At 47.8% G+C, this 20,856-nt stretch overlaps 1 protein-coding gene across 3 annotated transcripts in view; it reads right to left on the bottom strand.

Annotated features, from left to right (window-relative positions):
• LOC126581677 (bumetanide-sensitive sodium-(potassium)-chloride cotransporter) overlaps positions 1 to 20,352 on the bottom strand; it is a 26,339-nt gene extending 5,987 nt beyond the window's left edge. Inside the window, exons 1-5 of one of the 3 annotated variants that reach the window (XM_050245492.1) lie at positions 20,313 to 20,352; positions 18,047 to 18,281; positions 2,694 to 3,241; positions 1,949 to 2,063; positions 1 to 134 (exon numbers count right to left, since the gene is read on the bottom strand). The exon at positions 1 to 134 is cut by the window's left edge and continues 99 nt beyond it. In XM_050245492.1, the coding sequence (XP_050101449.1) occupies positions 1 to 134; positions 1,949 to 2,063; positions 2,694 to 3,079 (635 nt within the window). In that variant the 5' untranslated portion in view covers positions 3,080 to 3,241; positions 18,047 to 18,281; positions 20,313 to 20,352. Of the gene's footprint in view, positions 135 to 1,948; positions 2,064 to 2,693; positions 3,242 to 18,046; positions 18,547 to 20,230 lie in introns of those variants that run through there. The other 2 variants (XM_050245493.1, XM_050245495.1) reach the window with 2 other exon arrangements.
• Positions 20,353 to 20,856: the final 504 nt, after the last annotated feature.

Here is a 20,856-nt window from a genome sequence, read left to right as displayed (position 1 = left end):
CTTAGCCGCAGAAACAGCATCACGCCCCAGATGTTGAGCAGACAGCGCATCAGCACTCCCTTGATCCAGCCAAACTTGATGGCACCACCTTCCATATCGACCGGTTCGTGCACCGTACCCCGGCGCATCGTTTCCTGGAATGGGAACAAGCAGAATTCAATCAGACAGTCGGTAGTTGCTTTTTGTGTAGTTCATGTTCTATCGCCCGCAAATGAGTCCTGCTAATACCTTAAGCTAAGATCAAATATCCCGCATAGCATCTCGCTCGGTTCTACCGCAACGGGGCAGAATGTTCATTGGCATCGACCATCTCGCCCATCGTTTGCACCAAACAACGGGGATTGATTGCGTCGATGCATTCCATGAAATTGGAGCATTATCCTGCTGGGTGCCAACAGTTTCTCCGATATCAATAGCGTGTCCAATTGACCACCAGGTGTGCCGAGGGCAATCCTTATCCAGCACGAACGAATTCTCAGGCAGAATGACAGTGTACAGTGTACGGGTGGTTTGTGGGAGTGGTGTGGAGTGAAATTTAATCTACCTCAAATAGCACCCAGCGAAAAAGAAGGAAATTACTTGCAACACGTTTCAGCGCTGCTATTGAGCGCGAACCGTGAGTAAACTCCGTTTATCTTCCGGCAATTTTGGACGAGTAGAGTGTCCTGACAGTTGCCCTGACGTCGACAGTCGTGCGGATGTTCAATTAAAAAATGGAATGTTTTCCCGGAGTCGACGATACGAGGTGCAATGGCCAGTGGAAACTGCGGCACTCCGGGAATGTATCGCACTCTTTCAATTAATATTGCGCCATACACACTTCCATGCAACCCCATGTGACTGTTGTGTTTTCCCTCAATTGCAGGGTATGTTTTTAATAATTTGTAACTGAACGATACACACGCATACAATGCACGTTTCCTGAATCACTTTACAGTAATTCTAAATTCAATGAGAATCAACCTTTGTTCTGCTCGAACGAAACAATCTGTTGAATAGTATTCCTACTAGAGTTGAAAGAGCCCGATGGTCAATTGCTGCACAAAATCGAGGTAACTGTAGAAATGTTCTGAATTCTAGTAGCACATTGTACACAGTTACATTGCAGAGCATGTGTGTTTAAAGTACATGGAATACTATGGAACTCAATACAAATCCACTGAATCAATTATTGAGTCATAGCCAGAGGCAGTTTGGGTAGTTGCTACTAGGCTCTCAATTCGTTTTGATTTAAATTCAAAGATTAGGATCAAAGAACAATCGACCAGCAGTTTTAGAAAGCTAGATTCCATCGAAAAATCTCTCCTCTCTCCCTAAATAATCTATATTTGCTTAGTTACTCGAGATGGATATGAAGCTGCTCTCTTCATGCGGGAATTCATCCAAACATAACAATACTAGCTTTACACACATTAGTCATGCTGCAGTGCACCGTTCGCATCGCGCGAGCCTCGTATCAATTGCATTCATTTCGCGGAATCGTCGATAGGAGGGTTGTGTCCATGTGTATATTCGCAGTCCGAACTACTGATTGCAACTAATTGGAGACCACTTTTGCGATCTCCCACTCCGGCTGGTTGGTTTTAATTAACCTAAACCTCCCAAACGTGACCTACAGCACGCAGTTGAGTGGCGCGATTTTTTAGAGTACACCGCACGGAAGTGGCGAGGCACGACACACGACAGATCCCTCAGCAATAACCCCGGGCGAACCCATTTTAGTCAATTAACCGACCACCCCGCTTCTGATGCAAATAATTAATCAATTCCATTAACATCTCCTCACCCACAGCAGCCAAAAGCGGCGACCCTCTAGTTGGTTGAGAAAGCATGCGTTTTCGAAATTTGTTAACTTCGTTGGGAATGTCTTTGTTGATTTATAAGATTTTTTTTTTCAATTTTTTATGTTTCCGGAAGCTTGTTCCAGATCTTGGCGCCTAGCTCTTACCTTGTTTGTGATTGAAGCATCGTGCAGCTCGTCTAGCGTAGGTCTCTGGTTGCCTTGAAACGACAGGATGTTCCGATAATTATCCATTCGCGGTAGCGCTTCCCGTGTAAAGTGCCTGAGTTTTCAAAGGACCAGCCCGAGCGTCAAAAAAGAAGGAAGAAAAGCAAAGCATTAAAGGAAACACGGAAAATAAAAGAATTCGACCGTCTTGTTTGTTCTGATCAATGATCATTACGAATGTCAGTGCCGATAGCATCTGCAGGCGACCGGAACAACACCGGAAAATAATCGGCTCGTCGTTCTGTTTCGTGCCCTTTCCGAGACAGGCCACCATGAGCATTGACGTCATAGGCCTGACCAGCTGGAGCACCAACAGAATGAACGATTCCTAGAAACTGCCACGAGATAGAATTTCGTCTGCGTGTTCTTCTGCGAACAACATCGTGGTTTCAGCAACACCGCTTAACATGACGCAGAGTGAGTTGATTTGGGCAGAAATGTCGTCTTTTGCAGAAGGGAAAAGTTTGCTGCAATGGAACATCCTAAGCTTACTGTTCCCAGAACCGGATAATCAAGCCGCCAGTGTGCGGTATCATCTGGAGCTGCTTGCAAATTGAAGCAAGTGTGCATGAAGCGATTGCGACCAATTCGGTGAAATGCTTTAATCAGAATCTTTGCTAGTATTTGGCTAGCAACGACGACAAATAAGACAAAACTAATCGCCAAACAGACGAGTGACACCTACCGAAAGCTGCGTGCATAGCGGTTCTCATCGATAAGCGTATCCTCCTCGTCGTCATTTGAATCGGATTCACCACCTTCCACGTTGAACCTGGTCGAGGGTTTCCGCTGTTTCGGTTGTTCTGGATCCCGGTCACGGTCCCGGTCTGTCCGGAAGCTGCTGCGAAGGGACTGAAGGCGCGAGGTGCGGCGCTTCACCATTTCCTCCGGGAACAGGTCATCCTCGGCGACCGGTTCGACGGTACCGTTTCCGGGGCCGTTAGCGCCGCCACCGCCGGCCGGATCGTCGTGATTGACAAGATTAACCTGGAACCGATTGGCTGACTGATTGCGCGGTAAAGCACTCATCTCCACATCGTTCGCCGCCCTCGATGGTTGGTCGGTTGCCATGTTACGGCGAAAGTGTACGATTCTCAGACGCGACTGTCCGGCAAACGACGGAAGATACCACTGGTGGTGTTATGCCAAGGGAGCGTTTTTTGTGGGGGTGCGAACCGGCCAAAAACCAGGACAAACGTTTTCATGAGCCTCGGGCACCGTTCGTTCGGTTATCTGAAAATGAAGAAAGAACAAGAAATACGGAGATGCTGAGTGTATTATTGATATTTCTGATTTAAGCTAAGAATTGCTATTCCTATTCTGTTTTCTCATTCTTTTATTCCCCTAATGGTTTTTTCACACAATCTTTTATTCTTTTCTTTTCTAGTTTTAATGAAGCTTTCATTTAAGGGGGACTTTGGTATTTTTTTTTTGGTGACACATATTTTTAACATTTTTCCCTGAACGTTAATCCTTTCAAGAATATTGTGTATAACTTTTGGATCAATCGAGGAAAAACTGACAAAGTTATAGATTTTTGAAAATCCACGTTTCATACAAGGCTCCATGCAGTTCCAAAACCAACGTTTTCAAAGTCGGTGCCCATCGTTTTTTTTAAATAATTATGTAAAGTTCAATTTTTTGGCAGACTCGCAAAAAGCATCACTTTTTCAACTTAAAAAATCTGCCAAAAATGGAAAAATAGGAAAATTAACAAAAACTCTCCGGGGCTACCTAGATAAACTTATGATATTTCTAACGAATATCGATTTGTATATTTTAGATGACTCGTCATGTCACTACGATGGGCACCGTAAAAAGTACCTTTTCGCCGACATGTCTGTTAAAATTTGATCCCATAGATTAATTTTTCAATGAATGTTGCTCAAAATAATACCAAATACTTTACAAAAGTTGTAAATTAATAGGCTATTTACCTGAAAAAAAATTGAATGGTTACGTCACAAAAAATCGTCAAAAATGGCTCTTTTTTTGGCCCGAAAATATCGAAGTCCCCCGTTAAATGAAAACTTATCCCTAACACTTTTAATCATATTTAATTTTCCTCCAAACAACTTATTAAAAGGTTAGTTTTGTATCACACTACTAGCTTACCATTGGACAAGGAATTCACATTGCCACAATCATACCGTATCCCGTGAACTCCCAACTAGTTCCCCATCCCCAAGCCATCGAAGCGTCCAGCCCGACAATGACCACACGACTACAATGGTGGTTTCTTGGGTGATTGATTTCCATGATTGACCGGCGAAGAAAGGCAAGATCGAAATGGTCAAAGGTCAATAAACGCATCCGTTTTGCCGGATCCTGACAGTCTGTCACGTTGCTATCAACTGTCAGCAGCGTCAGGCTTCGGTAAAGTAGGCTGACGCTGCATATTGGGTGAAGATGAACGATGCCCTTTGCGCACGTGCCTCGGTGCCAGGCGAAACGGATCCGCCCTTCGAAGTACGCATACTGATCACTAACCTAAGCCGTTGCCTGAATGTGCAACTATCTTTTTCTCCCCTTTACAACACAAAGATATTGAAGTTGATGCATTTAGTACGACACTCATGGACAGTGGAGTGATGGATTGGCAAATTGGCATGGACAGTAGAGGCTTTCTACCGAACCTGGGGGGTTGGTGCACATCACAGTAACCGCTGCCATGGTAATATAGTGGATAGGTATACGAACTACAGCTTCAACCATCATGATGGGTATCTCAGCCATAGTTATACGTAATGTAATCTATTTACGGTTTTCCTACGAGCAACAGCAGAATGATATGTGATGCAAGAAGCATCGGTCCAATCGGGCTTAAAGAAGAGCTACACATTTTGTAATTAATCTCTCACCGAATCTTCCCAGACCGCGATTCGAAATTGTATGCTAAACGGCGCAACAACCTTGCTGTACTCTACGCCGACTGTTCTCAATCCGATTGGTGCAGCAGGTAGTTCCTCTGTGGGCTGCTTTGTCGCGTGAAGCGAGACCGCATCCGGTGATTCTGATAGAAAACCCGTTCGACAATGTTGGAAGAAACGGCTTCTGATGCTGCCTTTGAGAACGTCCAACGAATAATCGTGACGTTGCTACGGTCCTACGAGGCATCGTGATGATGGTTTGGCAAATTTGCAACCGACAGATTCCTCCAATTGTGTTGGCCGGATAGGGAGGAAAGCAAGGCGAACTAACGCAAAGTTTACTTTGATCTTCGCCATCCAACAAGGATCGGCAATGGCGTGGACACTGGATGGCGATGGTTCTTGCTGCATTCATCTAACCGATCAACACTGTTCTCCCGTTACAACGCGACACGACACGCGTAGCTTTAAAGTTAAAAAATGGCATACCGTTTCCTTGTTCACTTCAGTTTTAATATTCCATTTTTACTTTCAACGATTCGCGGTTCAGTTCTGTTCAGTTCGAAAATGGTCTCTAGTAAGTGAAAACCAGATTTTTTCGATTATTAAACCTACACGTGAAAAGTATTTCGCAAAGAATCTCGGCAGCATAACCACCCTGAACACGATGCGATCAAAAATGGGGTTTTCAATCAACCGTGGCGCCTGTATTTCAAATACGCCACTGTCGTACGTCACGATGGCAACGGCAATTCGAGAGTCGCCCTTTTCCAATGACTATGCAGCCTGCTCTCTACTGATTTCATTGCTAACAACGAACGCAACGCAGTGTTAAGCAGCCGAGCACCACCAGCTGAGGCTTTTGCTGGAATTTATGGATTTTTATGCTCGTCCCATCACGCCCCATTGATGAGCGGGCGCGGAACCAAAAACATCACGAATCGGGTACGCCTCACTGATTAAAATTTAAATTGAATCGCAAAAAGTGTGCGGATGAGTGTGTGTCCTTTGGACGCAATTGCAGCAACCGGAGTCGGCTGCGTGCAATGCATGATACATAGGAGCTGCTTTTTTTTTCAACATTTTATTCCATTTTCTGTTTGTTCAGTTTTTACCCCACCTTCACTTTAGACCTTGGACTGCAGGTCCCGTTCGGTTATGATTTTTGTCGTCGAATGAAATTAGTATTCCAGCACGCTCGGAACACGGATCACGCGCCGTTGCGACAGCAGGTTCGGCTTCGATTCCGTTACGAATCAATTGAACTTCAAACAGATCACTCCTTCCCCGGTGGTGGTGATACGACAGCCACCATGTGGACGAGTGAAAGTGAAATCCAAGTTCGATCGATCCTAGGAGTGAGCCGGCCGGCGACGTGCTTGGAAAGTCTTAACCCGGATCGAAGCGACATGTGATTCGGAATTGCTTCAAATCGCGATGAATTGGCGAAGCTTCGAGGCATTCAGAGCCACGCTGTTGCTGCTACTGGTACATTCCACAAATATGCCACGAATTCGCTCGATTCAGCTGCCCAGGGAATGTGGAATAAATAAACAATTATCAATCGATATGTCTCCCGTCTCAGCAGATGTGTTCACCTAGGCGTTAGGCCTCAAATCACTTATTGGTAAGCATTTCATAATACGCCACGGCACATTTGAATGGCAAGTGTCATTGATTTGATTTTGCGCCCTATTTACCTTTAACAAACGCAAATAAAATCATTAAACTTTATCACTCAACCGCTGATTGGCGACACAATAAATTGACTCAATAATTGTTCGCTTCCCCCCCAGAGTGGCCTTTCTCTCCGAGTACTACACGCGCAACCACCGGCGTCCATTGTCAGCTGTTTTGCTGTCGGTTTCAGCTGATGTTTACCATTCCCTGTGTTGGAGCTCACCATCCCTTCCAAAAACGAAACCAACAAAAAACCTACCAACGGCAGTTTGAGCAGCAGCAGCAGCAGCACCATCACCACCACTGCCAGTAGATGATAATTAGTGCTGAGCAAATATTGTACGAAACGATAAAGCATTCCGGACCCTGCCCGAGACCCACATTCCCGTGCGCATTCCCGGTGCTACACGTTCCATCTCGCTATCAAAACTGAGGGACACCAACGATGCCGTGCGAAGTGCGAAACGCGAGGTGCTGTTAAAGCGGTTCGCTAGAGGAAATGCATAAATGGTCGGTGCCATGTAACCGACACAATCATTAGCGGAACAAACCTAATTTACAGGCATTGATAGTCTCTGTGACATGACTGTGTTGTCTGTTTGCTTGGAATTAGTTGCGAACAAGCGGTTCATTGACCTACGGGTTGGGCGGGGTTAACAGTTAGTCAGCATCACGCACGCACGATTGCGGTTCTCCGAAAGGGACTGTCAAAGGCGATGATGTCAGTGTCATCATAGGCAAATTAAAAACTCATTTACCGTTTCCCTCTAATGAGTTGATATGTAACCTGCATAACGAAGCTATGCTGTGGACATTTCTACTATGCTCGATATCATGTTTTCTGCTGTAGAATAGTCGATTCCACCAGCAGCTTTCATAAGACATGCTCAAGGGGTCAGTATGCAGTATTTTGTGGAGCATAAAATCAATTTTATTTATCAGAACACAAGCAACACTTCAAGATGGCGCAATGAAGAGTAGCGTAGCGTAGAGCACTTCAAACCGATCAACATGGAAAGCGAACAAATTCACAAAGAAACATTGAGCTGCAATCTGAGGAAACATTGGCAACGTTACCAGCGCTACGGCATTCCGTGAAGAAGCATTAGCATGCCGAGTACTACTGAATACTGCTGCGAATTGTTGTTTGCTGCCGGCGTCGAGAGCGCCTACTTCACCACCATGATGAGTCGGCGGTTCGAGTTAAAATGGAAAACTTGTGTTTCAGCCAGCGCTCTATCAACGCAAATGGCAAATGTTCTAGAAAACAGTTTTCATCTACATCTCTACCACCCGGTTCCAAGTAGTTACGTTTCGAGTAGCGCCGGTTATTTTCGAGACTGGAAACCCCTTCATCAGGTGAAGGCCCATCGGTGTACGGGTGTACGGGGAAAAGGGGTGACGATGCCGGTTTCAAGAGCATCCCCTTGAAGGGATGCGGTCCGGTTTCGTGTTCGCCTTGGTCAAGGATATCATCGCCGCGACTGGGTGACCCCGGTCCGAAACGCACAGATGCACAGCCACACTGATTGCGTTCCTCGGCGATGCTGGTGGGAGGAGAGGGGGAGTGGTTGCTCCCCCCTCCCCTTTAACTAACAAACATGTCATCGGTTTTGCAGCTCGTTTACATGTGTCGCTTATGTCCATAATATCGTCGTGAATCGGCCAACGGCCATCGTGGAAACATGGTTCGTTCCGATCGAAAGGCACTTCAAATCTGGCCCCCCCCCCCCCTCCCGTCCGGTTATGGCAGCACGTTCTAGCTGAGCCAAAAACGTGACGAAGCGGCGAAGGAGCGAAGCCCTTTCCCGCCCTTCACCAACCCTACACACGTGTTCGGCCCCGACCGAGGCTCCGACTAATTATTCCACAATTCCGAATACCGAAATCCGGCGTTCGAAAGGGTCCGCGCTTGCCGGACCGGTTCGTGCGCTTCACGACGCGGCCACGCACCTTCAATAATTAATGCAGAGCAAAACCTTCGCCTTCACCGTCGAAGAGAGAGAGCGAGAGATCCTTATGCGAGGGCTCGTAATGGGCATGTTAACACCCACCATGGGTTGATTTAAAGGGCCGGGTTGTTGTTGTTTGGAGGTAGATTAACCAGCCTCTGACAAGTTAATCAAATGTTTGCGTTAGCGCACCAAACGGCGAACGGCGACAATCGTTCCTACAAAGTGACCGTTGTCGTTAGGAGCATGAGTTTGACCCCCGAAACCGGTCAGCAGCAGCAGCACGGTTGCAGGAGCCGTTTGATTGGAAATTGCAGCAACCGATCAAGGTGAGTGGGGTTGACTTATTTGAAAACAAAAACAAACATGATCGCCCGAGCTGAGTCACAAGATCGGCGGAACGAGATCGATTCCGGTCACTTGTTGTACCGAAAATGAGCTGAACATCATCACCGACTGTGCCGGAGTGCCGTGTTTGGAAAAAGGAGAACAATAATTTGCGGAATTTCCGTTGGCATTGGCAGTACGCAGAAGGAATGGTTGTTGTACAAGCTAACAATGGCCATCGATCAGACACCTTCTTAATGTCCTGCAGACATGAGACGAAGCAGTCCTGGGATTTGATCACACCTTCACCACGTTTCCGATCGCACCCTTGATCGCACGTTTGATCGACGTTCGTGCAAGTTGGAGCAGCAACAGCAGGCAGCAGAGATGTATCCATTTGTGGGCTACGGTGGCCTCATTTGCAACTCTCTCACAAACGATCGAAAAAGGTGCGTTTGAACGGCACAGCATCAGCAGTAACAGCGCGATGTGGTGACCTTACAGTGTCTCCTGTTCGCATGCAAATACTCCTCCGAGACAATCGATGACTAACGCGGCGTGGCGTGCCGTGGTGTGGCCTGATTTATTGGTTGCACCGACACCGGTTTGCGTCTGTGTCACTTTGTCGCCCAAAAACCGCCTCCGATCCGCCGCTTCGATGGGTTGGAACAGGTGGGTTCAATTACAGGGTCCCAGCCCCAGCCATTTCAGTTTATTTGTTCATTTGGCAACCATGAAGGAACGATGATTTATGAGTATTGTATTTTTAGCCCGCCAGTGAATGGTGGGCTTCATTGAACAGCAGATCAGGGCGAGATGGTTGTGACGCACGTAACGGCACGCAATTTTATGCTCGCCGGTATGTAAAAGGCAACAATGTAACGACCGCGAGTGTGTGTTGAACAGTGTAACATCACAACACACCTCACCAGCACACTGTGTACTGCGAAACAAATCTCCAAAAAAAAAACGTAGGAAATCTCTGTCAACTGGATGGAGCTGCTAAAGTGAGTGCTATGACAACATAACAGACGCGATGCGAACTGTCCTTCTGGCAGTTTGTGGAAATTTGATGTGGAAACATTTGCATTTGGTATGCAACGCATTATTCCTTTTTTTCGTTCCATATGCTTCGGCTGAGGAAGAAAAGGACAAAACGGAGACATCGCTCCGCTCCGGTCGCTAAAACCTTTCCGCTTTTCGTTTTCGGGTTTGTTCAGAGTACATTCCCGGGGCTCCGTTTTTTCTGAGAAACATTAGCCCCATAACGCTGCCCTATTTGAAATATCTGAAATATGTTCAGGACAGGACATCAGACGAGTTGGGAGAGTGCTTGCCGTACAAAATGGTCAAAAAAATTCACGTACATGCAGCATTTGCTTCGTTACGTAAACGCTCCGTTTACAAATTGAATTTGGATGGCAAATGTAATGATACAATGAAAAGCTTAGTGTAAAAAGAAACCATAACAGATGTATTTTTCAGCCGAAAATGCCGATATTTTAGACGCTTTTTTATGACACTAAGAGAGCATACAAATCTGGATTGTTAAATAATTATTAAATTGACTGAAATTGAGTAATTACACTATTATTTCCTCATCCTTGTGTTGAAAAATGCAACTAAAACTTGTGGTCGGTTATAAAAAGGTGTGAAGAATCCTTCCGTGGCCGCGAAACAAAGTCTGTTTGGATAAAACCAACGGCACTAACTTCATACACTTGCCGATTCATGTTGCTCCAATTAAAAGATTGTAGAACAAGGCAAGAAGTGAAAGGAAATCATAAACATCACATTAAACGCATATTTAACCACAATCAACCTGTTATCTTATTCAAATTTTCAAGGCTACCGAAAAGGCAATAAAAATGTCTGGAAAAATATGCCCATAATAGTAGCATAGCAGCGTCATGCCTGGTTTAAAGGACACATTTTAAAGGTGTGTGCCATAAAGGGAATACGTAACCAGTGCGCTAACGTACGAGACAATCAGACAATCATAATTTTAATTCGATAACAAATCTGTTTAATAAATGGATTATACGACACAATCGTTACCAGATCTATGACATTTGCTGCAGTGTAGTGTAGTAATCAGTGAGCCACGAGGTACCTCTGTTCAATGATGCAACACAACGCCTGGTACTCCCCGGCAATCGTTCACCTTTACACAGCACGGTAAAGGCATTATAAGTTACGTCGAGCTTTTGTTGACAAGGAATCTACCGATCATTGCCTAATAGCAACAGTTCAAGGTCATCTCGACGCTATATAATTCTGAACGCCACCATAGCTATGCTGTGCTTACAGATGATAAGGAGACTCGATCATCTTAAAACGCGAACTGCACCTGAAGACAAATGGAATGATTTTTCTATTTAAACAATTAGTCGCTCAAGTACTACATCTCGCAAGCGGTCTGTCGGATGGAAGGCGTCGCCACTACCTATACGGTGAAGGCCACATTATGCAGCATACTTTAATGGGTTGGCAATGAAAAATTACTTCCAGGGCGTAACCATGGTGCAAATTGCCCGGGTCACCTGTTGCTGCTAGTGCTTCGGGCGTATTTGCTACGAGCGTTCGAACAACGCGAGGCAAGATACTCATTCAGCCACTTCAACTGCTCCGCCGTCGTCCTTCGGTCGTGCGGCCGAGGGAAATGAAGCCAATTCCCGGCCAGGCTGGTTGGTTTGCATTTTCCCCTTCGGGCATTCAAAGGCCACTTGAGAAACAGGGGAGCCCCCGTACCGGCGGAACCGGGGCGGGTCCGTACGGTGACGGATGGTGATGACGAGATTTGCAATTAATATTTCGCTTCTTCTTCTTCTTCTTCTTCTTCTTCTTCTTCGATCACCCTCGATGGTACCCGGTGCCCAGGGAGTGTGCACGTGTACAGTGCCCTCGAAGGTTCAGCACCAGCGCACCTGATAACAGAACGGGTGTCCGGCTCCTAGTTCTTGTCGTCGTCGTAGTCGTTGTTTTGGTCGTTAACAATCAATATGCAATTATGCTCTGCAAGCGCATCTGAGCGCTTCCGTAGTTCGTAGTCGACGACGTGGCGAATGGATCGCAAAGGGAAATGACCAGCTTTTCGGACGATGCACATGTACGTCCTTCAGGTTCTCGGGTTACAAGATTGCAACGAGGTTATCCAAACGATATACCGCGTTGGAACGAGAGCAGAGGATTGATGAGCTGAGATGAGGGATGAAAAACACGGTTTATGGTGTACCCCTACTGCCAGTTCGCGGTGGATTAGATCTTCGCTTATCCCACCTGGGCCAAGGAGGAAAATGCAAATAAAAAAAAAAACATGTCAACAGTGTTCTTGTGATTGCCCGATAGAGATGATATCCGTCATGTAATCAAGCGATCTCTTGTAGGGAATAGCAAGTGTAAATGCAAGAACAGATTACATCATTCAATTTTGTTTTTTAAAGCATGAACGATACTGTTTCAAATCTTTGATGAATCATCGATGAACCACTACAGTTTTAATCAGTTAAACTTTGTATTTCAAAACAAAGTGTTCTAAATAACATACAAAGAAGTACAACAAAATGTAGAAACTGATATGAACCTCCCAAAGCTAACTCAAGCAAAGCGTTCCAAAAGTATACAAAGTGAGGCATAGTGCATGACATCATTAACTATCAAAGAATGCAGCGCCTAACCAAAGATCACCAGAAACGTGATCGATGGTATGGTTCATTCTATCCGACGATATCTAGGTTACAAGTACATTGTGCATAGAACAACCATTAAGCCAACAGTCTCATGTAACACGTTCGTGTCTTCTGGATGATGGATCCTTCGAAATGTGCAACACGTGCTGAAGCTGTAAACGTTCCACCCTTGAACTACAAATGCACATTTAAAAGTGTACTTTGAGCATGGAAAAGGTGTTCATGGCTGCTTTTGCATTACATCACAGCCCAAAGAACTAAAGAGTAATACTTTTTAACGAATTAGAACCAAAAACTGTCCATCGTCTACCTCGATGGACAGAGCCGACGCAGCAGCGGAATACTCGAATAAATTGAGAACCGGATCTCTTCTTATCGATTTCCCCCATCAGCCGCTGTCGGGTGTCTACTCGTTACCAGGCCAGGCCAACGTAATTGGCCAACAGTGGTATGGCATGTCACCCAGCTTGTTGACATCAATGGACCTTTGCTCGCTTCGCTCCGCTCCAACGACGAGAACGACAACGCATGCCAACGGCTGTCGCATTCAGCCGGTTCGAGTAACGCCGGATAGGGTGGCAACTGTGCGGCGAGGGATTTACATTTTCACGCAACGACCGAAAGCTTCCGCAGGAAATGCGCTCGGGCAACGAGCTTTTTAGTGCCACGCGGTTCAGCTCTCGAATACTAGCACTGCTGGTTCCGCATGTGGTTTGCAAAGCACCTCCAGTTTATCCATTTCTTTTCATCCAGCAACAATTTATGTTTCCTCTTCACAATCTGTCAGTGGCTTAGTGTTTAATGGGTCTAATGTATCTGAATGTGTCACCTGTAAGATTGATGGGTTTATCCCAAAATGAACATACTTCTGTTAATCCATGCTCATTACAATGCTACGCTACTCTACGACAATCAATGCCATTTTGAGGACAGAGCCCAACATCGTAGCCAGGTTATTTAAATACCTTATCGTGACGTACGACGATATCGGAAAAGCCATTCAGAACTCGCGCACTTATGGAGGCGCTGCACCAGAAATAGCTTTCAAGGCCGGCAAGGACTTTGCGTAACCACTAAACGTCAAACCGCCAGGAATGGTCCATTGTTGCCAAGCGACCGACACTTACGAGATTAGGATTGAGCAGCGCGTTGCCAAAGGGACGCGTATCACGAAAGGAATTGATTTTAAACGAGCTGATCGTGCACAGCTGATTGAGTGTCGTCGTCGCGATAGGTGGCAATCATCATCGCCCATGGCAGCGACAGACAGCCGTGCTCGTAGTGCCTTTGGGCCGGCCTCGGGACCTCGTTATCATGGCCACGATGATGCTCTTCTGCTCTGTTTGTTGCGGCTGTCGGTGCATTATGTGTATTTACTCCATTCCCAGGATGCCATCATCAACACCATCATCATCGTCGCCGCCAACACTATCGTTTGTCGTCGTCGTCGTTGTCTGCCGTTGTGGTTGTCGCTGCCGTGATCGTCTTGTTTTATATTTACCCTTATCCTACCTATCTATCTCCGGTGCGCCGTTTTCTCGGCGATTAAATTCAAACAAACTGCACTCATCTATTATTTATGTTCCGCTTGGAAGAGGACCTGGCCGGAGTTCCGGTTGGTGGGCGATCCGCCACTGCCCAATGTTTCGCCGAACGCAGTCCACTCCAGCACCGGCAAACAGTGCAAGCCCGTCGGCTACGCTCCAGATTATCATCATCTGCCAGCATGCAAGTGTCATGCACCGCGTCATGCCGTGCCTCATCTCCATGGAAATGATGGAATACGTGGATGGTTAACCACCTGGCGGAATAGGGAGACCGGCGGGGGACTGCCATCGATGTAGCAAAATTGGCATATTCATCAGCTGCATACCTGTGTGGTCGTTTGCGTTCACTGCGTTGATAAGCTGCACCCTCGTCTAGCCAGATAGGTGCTCCCGTGACGTAGTCGTGACGCCACACCCAACGATGAGGTTAGATCGAGTGAAAACAAGCCAAATCCAGATCCAGGCAACTAACAATGAAGCGATTGCTCAACCAGCACCAACCCTTTTCCTCCCCGGGGGGGAGTGATCGGTGTTGCGATTTCGATCGCGTACGGCCGTAACGATTGTGTGGCGCAAATCGATGACTTTGCATCCCAACCCCATTGGCACCGAACCTGGCATTCAATTGGTCGTGCCGTGGCCAAATATTGATTCTAAACCTCAACCCGCTGGCTAATGGAGGGCCGGGCAAGGGGGTATGTGGATGGCATTCTTCGGAGTTGCAACCCATCTGACGGGGGGGTGAAAAGGGGGTGGATGGGGATGCTCGCGGTTTCGCTGATCAAACAAAACGTCGTAACGGTAACGGTTAGGGATGGGGCTGGTGGGCCACACAAAAGACAGACAGAGAGCGAATAAAAAGGGCAAATTTGCAATAAAGAAGACCGCACCCCGGAGGGTGGGTGGGACACTAGACCGACGTGACGTGGGAAGATGCACGCGATTGTTAGAACACTGGATGGCTAGAGTGATGATTGGACATTTTAATTGAAACTAACTTCGTTAAGTGCCGTTTCTTTTTAGGTGCCAGGTGACGGGCTTTTGCGGGGAAACTCTGGCATCATCCAACGATGGGCACGTGGAACGGGCACTGGAAACTTTTTTCCCACGCCTGCACAGACTGATTGGTGGGTGGCTAGAGATGTGATTCGCACAGTTTTTTTTTTTTTACTGAGGATTAACAATGTATTGAGCATCGGAAAAGGACAACGATTGAGTGTCACGGCACGGCACGACATTTCTTATCTACTTCAACGTTCAACCCTTCAGCGCAACAGACCCTTCTGTTTAGAATCTCCCTTGTAAACCATTTTGTTTTCTTCCAGTTTAATCTCCCGCAATACACTTCAATTATCCTAATCACCAGAACCAGTCCGTAGATCATCGCAATCAAATCAATAAACGCAATCATACCGACCACCGCCGGTTAGGGGATTTGATCAAAGCAACCTTCAGCAGCAGCAGCAGCAGCAGCAGCAGCAGCAGCAGCAGTAAAGGCTGCCATGACCGCGCGGGGCTGCAGTTTCTGACATTCACTGACAGTCGCGCCTGATTGATGTGCCTCTGCGTTTAACAAATCATCAAGCAACCGTCGAAGCACGACCGTAAATGGCAATCGATTCAACCAATCGATCGTGCCGCCACCCCGCTCCTTCGAGCAACGACGAACCACAACGAGCTGCAGCGCATTTGAGGACAGAACGCCAATAATCGGATCTAGGCTAATCCACCGGCGGGGGTCACCGTTGTAGAATTGGCCACCATCGAAAGTCGGCCACATTGGTGATTCGCGCCGTTAACACGAGTGCTTTGATTGTCGTCTGTAGTGTAGGGTTGTAATTACCAAACCGTAGACATCACGCTATCGCGCTATCGCGAAGTACACCATCACATCATTCTGTTACATCAGCGAGCTGCCATTGCCCCCGTAGAAGGCAGAAGCTATGATTGAGATCATTACACGGACGGATGAACGGAACAAGCGACATTGGCCATAAAGTCTCTGCTCCGTCTACGGCCGGTCTGGTGGCAAAAGTTTACCCGAAATGCCGCCCCAACAGATTATGCGCCTGGCTGAGTGGAGGAGGAGGAGAAGGACCAGGTCCCAAACAAGCCTCGATTGGTTTACGGCGGGGCCGGTTAGAACGGGAATTTAAATTTCAAATTCACTCATCCGCCACGCTCACGGTGCGCGCCTGATCTAGAAGGCGTCGCGTTTATTTCATCTTTCTCGGCGTGAATTGCGTGGTCGCGATCACACCAGCAAACAGCTGGCGATACACAGGAATAGGGCTTAGCCTTGGAGAGAACCCCGCTCCTGTTCTGGTTCGACGCACATCCGATGTGTAAGGAGCAAACCGATCAGCGTATCGTTCCTCGAGTCCCGTTATCAGCTAGCCGCGCCACACGAGTGTACGACGATCCCACAACAGTCGCCGCGAGCGAGAGTTCGATGCGAGAAGCTGTCGCCTAGCATAAAGTGTGAGGCGAATGCGAACGGTATTGCGGTTTATTTACGTTTATTGATAATTTCCTTCCACCGCCCGAGAAGTAACGAGCCAGTACCCGGAGGATGGCATCGTCATCGTCACCCTAGCCGAACGAGCGAGCGAGCGTGCGACGAGGACCACCAGAACAACAGCGGATTAAACGATGTTTTGTCTTTGAGACCGGGCGCACCGAGCCGATTGTGTTGGGCGCGTGTCCCCGCGAGTCTCGATTAGAGGTGGCTTACCGGGTCGGAGAGGGTTGGGAGGAGAGGATCTTACGGAACAATTCGCCGCCGTTCTCTCGTGTCGTTCGTTGTACCGGGAGCCGCATTCGCGGTGCGATCACAAATGCTAGACGGTTGATCGTAGCAAGCAGGGAGATGGTGCCCCGATTGGCCTGGGGCCATCTATTCGCAGCCTCCTTAGGTAACGGGCGCACGCATAGAACACAATTGGACGCTCGCCTGGGGACGCTCCTTCCCGAAAAGACCTCGCACATGAGATGAAATCTGCCAATGGAACGCGATTGTGTCACGTTATGTTTCGTGTCTAATCTTATCACGCGAGTTGAAGGCGAGGGTGAGACAGCTTGAGTGATCCCGGGGATCTTTTGTTTCTTCTTGATAAAAGTGACAACGTTGCTCTGCGTTGCGTTGTGATCCCGAGATCTCCAACAGCTACGCAAACAATTGCGACAATTGCATACAGTTGCAATTGCATTTTAATCTACATTCACTTTGCAATACAAAGAGTGTTGGCCAATGATGTGGAATTTATAAACATTGGTCCATTGGCATTGATACTATTTCGTAAAATCGTCCAAATTATATCTTCCTCGTCACTTACATGGAATAAGCGATGATGCTACTGTACGATGTGGCATATGATGGTTCCGGTGAGCAATTCCAGCGTGCTTAAGGTGAGACAGAAATACCGCACCGCCTCTCCGCACGGTCTATTTATATCCGTCGAAACATTTGTACAATTATTGCACTCCGGCAAGATCGTAAGGAGTTGGAGGGCTCGAGTGGTGTCATCATCATTGCGTCAGATGCGGCTTGACGCGTGACTGGGACGGATAAGACCGATAGTTGATGGTACACAACGCCTGTTGCAAAACTGTTTCTATCTGCTACCCACAGTCAGACACAGCCAACGTACTGTTTAATGCCGACCAGCAAATATGCCGGCGAAAGTACAACACTTGATATGGGGTATGACTAATCGAAAGGTTCCGTATTCGTCATAGGAAATACACCAGAGGGTCGTTTCATAGATAGAAAAAGGGATGGGATGGATAAACACAACCTTCAACCATTTTCGTTAATCCCAAATAAGAAATGAAACGTACTCTTTCGCGTAGCGCGTCTTAGCGTACACGTGAACATTTTCGAAGGAACAAGAGGTCGTTTCCGGTGCATGCGGTGCCGATCGAACGCAAATCTTGCCCTCAATCTTCTCGCGATTACATGATGGATACTTACATGGGTTCAATTGGCTGTTTGTCACAGCGCAGCAGCTTCCAACCGCTGATTGGAGGAGTGTGAGCCCTTCCAAGAACACCGGCACCGGTTGGCGCCCGCAAGCTTATCGAGGAGCGAATGCCCAGACACTAATCCGAACTGTGTCAATATTATCGCAAAACAGAAAGTCACCGCTGTACTCGCTTCACCTTGGACACTTGATGGATACACGCTCGGGCCTGTGTATTTCGCTGAACTGTAAAAAGGACACACAAATAGAGCCACGTGTCAGTGGCGGTGGAGGAGAGATTCGCGAATTCCGTCGACCACGAAACAGCGGGCAAACGGCGAACAGCAAAAACGGCCAACAACTTGTTCCGACGGCGAGGGACAGAAGTAGGCCGTCCGCTTGCCAGCTTGCTGGCTTGCTTGCTTGTTCACCCAAAAAACACGCCAAAGCAATCCGGATCGTTTTTCAAAACATAAGTGTCTCCCTCGCGTATCGCTAACCGAAGTATGCTGTGTGCTCGCGTGCGTCGCTGTGCTTGTGTCACTGATAGAGAGGGTCGGGATCGCGTTTCGTTCTGTTTCTCTTGAGAGCATCTTGAACCTCCAGCACCACTACTGCTGCTGCTGCTGCTGCTGCTGCTGCTGCTACAGAACACACTCTTTTCGCTTTCGAAACAGCTAGGGGGGACGCACAGTACAAGCGTTTCTGGGTCGCGCGGACGTTCACAGAAATCGAAAAGAAAAAGAAACACACAACGAACACACAAACACACTCTCCATCACATGCGTAAATGCTGTGCAGTAGAAGATATTGTAGAACGTTTACTAAACTGAGTCACTTGGCGGTACCTATTTGATGTTCCAACACGCACCAGGCGATGATTTGTAACCCATCGATGGAACCTAGACGGGTTTGGAATGGTTTTCGAATCACTTGAACCGTTTTTTTTCTGTGCGCCTGATAGTGTTTAGCTTTTTTTTAAGGCCTTCACATTACACTCCACTCCTGATAACGAGTTGAACTATGACGCTAAGAAAGTGTCTTCTTCGCTTCGCCAATTGTCAGGTTTCATTTAAATCACTCGCACCATCGGTCTGCTGGTGGTCCTGGCGTTAGGGGAGGAGGACCCAAAAAAAAAATCATCGAAGCCAACGGAAGGAAGATACCTCTCTCTCTCTCCGGCCACGAGGTAAATGAGAACATCATTAAGGTGATGTGGGTTCGAAGGAAACCGAAGCCAAACAGCACGGCACGGCTTATAGACAAATACTGCAAAACAAACAAACCCACAAAAAAAACCCCCACGACCACCATGGTGACATCCGGGATAGGAGGAGAAACCCTTTTTCGCAACAGCGGACAGCGCCATGCCGGCCACAGCAGACGACCAAACCAGCAACACAAAAACCCACCCCATCCACAGCCCGGTACCGACAACGCAAACATTATGCTTTACAATAGAACACAACAAAAAAAACTGCATCACAGAGGTTCCCTCTTGCCCCACAGTGCACAAACAAAAAAACCAACGAAAGAAAAAACCACACTTGGGGTGCTCCTCGAAAAGTGGAGAAAACCGAAAGATAAACCTGGACACCATAGTCGGTGATGACCCCGAGGGCGTCTTTTGCTGGCGTTTGATCGGCACTGGAAGCCTTTTAGGCGCCCCTTCTCTCTCTCTCTCCCTCCAGCGCCACCGATTCGTTGCTACGATCGTTCGCCTTCCGGCAACGCGAGTCCAACGATTGCAATCACATTTTCGAATTCTTCTTGGACGCGTTCCAGTTGGGGTTACACTGTTGCTTCCGCGATCGCACCACGCCATGCGCGCTGTCTGTGTGCCATTTTAAAAACCGGCGGATCCGACGGTCTTCCTCCGCGGGTTCGAATTTTTCTTCTTCATCGACAACCTGTTTATGGCCGTCGCCGTCGCCACTGCCGTTTATTTGAAAGTAGCGGCTACTGCGATTCGTAAACGGATTGCTTTTCCGTGGCACTTTGTCGGCACTACGATCGAAATCACTAGACACACGGAGATTGTTCATTTTCTTCGTCACCGGTCACCACACGCTTTCATCGGACAGTTTGACGCACATTGCACGTTTTCACTGGCACAACGGGGTCAAAGGTGAACTCGTCGAAGGAGGCGCGCGCGATCGCACCCAACCGCCGGATAATAGCATGGCCAACTCGACCAATTTGGAGCAAGCTGGAAACGTGAAAGCGCGACAAAAGGTGGCCCCGGACCCGTGCGGTGTCCGGAATCGAAGAACCAACCTGCGCAACGACACTACTGGAACCTCTGGACCGCCGGATCGCGAAACAAAAATGCGCCACGAGCCGCCGTTTTATACGGCGACAACCCCAAAGCCGAACGCGCACACACCGCACTTCGTCGCGGCCGCTCTCCGGATGCGCCGCGTGGTTCTCTTTTTTTCTCTCTCTCTCTCTCTCGGGTCCAGAGTGATTTGTACGCTCGTGAGCGAGGCGTAACGCGATCTGGCCGCTCTCGCATCGACGCAACCCTTTCATGCTGCTGCTGATGTTGTTGTTGTTGTTGATCACCTGGGGCCGGTGTTGTGCAGGGCATAGCAACGGAACCGGTGGCCACGCGGTTCGCGCGGCAAAGAAGACCTTTCCTCAGACCCCATTCTTCCCCCAGGTGCTGCCACTGCTCTTAATTGGGCTTTTCGCATGCTGGCCAAGCGTAACGAAAACAAAACGAGTCCACATCCACACGCACGGCACCGGCACCGGCACCGGGGGTTGTAAATTCTTCGGATTGAAAAGACCAACGGCAACACAGGAACACAGGAGGCAG

The sequence above is a fragment of the Anopheles aquasalis genome, chromosome 2 (genome assembly GCF_943734665.1).
Source record: "Anopheles aquasalis chromosome 2, idAnoAquaMG_Q_19, whole genome shotgun sequence".
In the NCBI taxonomy this organism is placed as follows: domain Eukaryota; kingdom Metazoa; phylum Arthropoda; class Insecta; order Diptera; family Culicidae; genus Anopheles; species Anopheles aquasalis.
Note: the sequence above shows the minus strand (reverse complement) of the source record. Positions and strands in the feature narration are given on the sequence as shown.